Source organism: Dendroctonus ponderosae, unplaced genomic scaffold (assembly GCF_020466585.1).
Source record: "Dendroctonus ponderosae isolate FM_Combo_2020 unplaced genomic scaffold, Dpon_F_20191213v2 Dpon_F_20191213_3, whole genome shotgun sequence".
Taxonomy (NCBI): domain Eukaryota; kingdom Metazoa; phylum Arthropoda; class Insecta; order Coleoptera; family Curculionidae; genus Dendroctonus; species Dendroctonus ponderosae.
Window position 1 is genome coordinate 13,712,566 of NW_026018508.1, and position 2,323 is coordinate 13,714,888.

General features: G+C 36.0%; 1 protein-coding gene across 1 annotated transcript in view; it reads left to right on the plus strand.

Moving 5' to 3' along the window:
• LOC109537295 (tripartite motif-containing protein 45) overlaps nucleotides 1–1,667 on the plus strand; it is an 8,595-nt gene extending 6,928 nt beyond the window's left edge. Inside the window, exons 8-9 of the mRNA XM_019903930.2 lie at nucleotides 343–590; nucleotides 729–1,667. Coding sequence (XP_019759489.2) covers nucleotides 343–590; nucleotides 729–986 — 506 coding nt within the window. The 3' untranslated portion in view covers nucleotides 987–1,667. The remainder of the gene's footprint in view (nucleotides 1–342; nucleotides 591–728) is intronic.
• Nucleotides 1,668–2,323: the final 656 nt, after the last annotated feature.

A 2,323-nucleotide genomic window follows, 5' to 3' on the forward strand; every position in this document is an offset into this window, starting at 1 on the left:
GCGGGTTCTGATGAGAACAGTGTAAGCGTTCAAGCAAACCACTTCTGAAGATGCAAGCCACTCGTGCTTGCGAAACGTCAGGAATACATTCTACCTAACGACGGCCTAAAAACCCGAAAAACCCATTAGTTTCAAGGAATGACCTCGAAAAAGCCTATATTTTTTGATACTTTTACACTGTTGTGAGAATGTTAATATATGCGGTTCTGCACTCTAAGACCAACTGGTTTCATTTCCATTGATCCATCAATTTTTATCTTAAATTAGCTATTCCCAACAGTTAAGTTCTATCCATTGAATATCTAGCATTCAGCTACAAGCAGCGTTTAATGCCCTGTTCAGATTTAGAGAACTTGCGAGTGGGCAAGAAGGTGAACGTGCGTCTGGAAACCAAAGACAGCAAAGAACATCCACTGGAAAGAGGTGGAGAAACTGTTACGGCGGAAATTCGACATAGAGAAGCTGGAGTTTCCCGATCGTTGATTGTTAATGTGGACGACAATAGAGATGGAACTTATGGAGTATCGTTCATTCCTGATGTGGCTGCCAAGCTAGCACTGATCATTAAAGTTAACGGAGAACACATCCAGGTAAAACCCATGTAACGTAAATCCCATTCATGATGAAACTGGTGAGAACACACAAAAAAACTCACGAATTTCATGCAAAAAATCACATTTCCGCCAGATCTCGTGAGTTATAAAAAAGCAGGAAAATATTTGTTTTAGGGAAGTCCATTTCCCATAACAGTTCGAAGCCTTAAGCCGCACCATGGAACGTTCCATTGCTGCAGTTTCTGTTCAAGTGCTGGTAGCAAGGAGGCGACTTGCGGATGCGAAGGAAAAATGCCCGGAGGCTACAAAGGTTGCGGACACGGACATGAAGGCCATCCTGGAAGGCGGCACTGGTCTTGTTGCGGAAACGTTGTGGAACATTCTGAGTGCGGACGATCGCGTTCGAACTCGCATTATCAGTTTACTTTATAGAATCAATCGTGTATCATTGTTGAATTCCTTGGATGAATGTATTTTGCGATGTCGATGAAGAGTTTTTTTTTAAATATCCGAAACCGAATGATGCAACCGGAAATGTTGCAACAGAATGACCAGAATCGTAAGTAAAAAGATAAACATTTGTGTTTATCATGGTGCAAGGATATAATGAATCCTTCTTCTGATGTACAAATAAAATAAAACAAAGTGGCAAAGTTATGAAAGATATACAGTGAATCCCAGAAATAATGCGTAAATTTTCCGTCAATTTTTATTTGTAAATGCGACTTTTTTATATAAAAATTAGTTGTAGTCCAAAAATACGTTCGGCTCAACTCATACTTTGAATTAAAAATTAAAATTAAATGCGGGTGCTTTCATTAAAACATAAATAAGTGTTTCTGGACCACCCTGTATGTACTAATAAATTTACTATAAAAAAATCGCATTTACAATTCCGTTGAATTATGGGAGTCACTGTATAATCTTTAGTTGTTCTTTTATTTGATTCTTGTTTATAATTTAAATTTAGCAAATTTTAAACGCAACTGCAATAGTGGCAAATGCAAGAAAACTGCGCGTTATTTCGATGTTAATTTCATTTTGTACGTAGAGAATTTTTTGTCTGATGATAGTTTAAGACCAAAACACCTAATAAAGCAGTCGGCTTGAAAATTGCATTTTTATTGTGAAAAAACCGGGGCCTTTTACGCAAAATTTTCCCGAAATTGTGTTTTTGGTAACACTGTTTACCATCCACTCGATCAGTCCTAACGACGCCAATGCTTAAAAAATTGACGCAAATTCGCTCGAACTGATAGTGATGAAAAAATAAACATTCAGTGTGTTTAAAACATCGATTTTCTAATATATTAATTGATGCTCAATTTAAATTTTTTCAACATGGTTAGCAAATACAATGGAAAGGATATAAATAGTGCGGCAGAAAGTCTTTCTTTATAACTAAGAGATTGTTTTCATAAAATTGGGGAATTTTGCGATGAACCTAAATCCACATTGGTTACACTCACATAAATCAAAAATGTGTTTATGTACTTAAACTTTATTGGTTTATAAAGCAAAACTGTTATGTTTAAACGACAGTTTTCGAAAATATTTCAATTCATATTACGGCAAATGCAAAAGTAATAATAGATCTTGTTATTATATTCTTATCCTTCCTGGGTCGCAGTCAAAGTGTGAAGTGAAAATTTGAATACCGTTTATTTCATTATGTTTCGGCGAGACAACAGCGCCATCATCAGATTTAAAATTTACACAAACTCATGATTGGTAAAAATCAACGTTCTTTTTGGTCTTTGCCTTCTTGA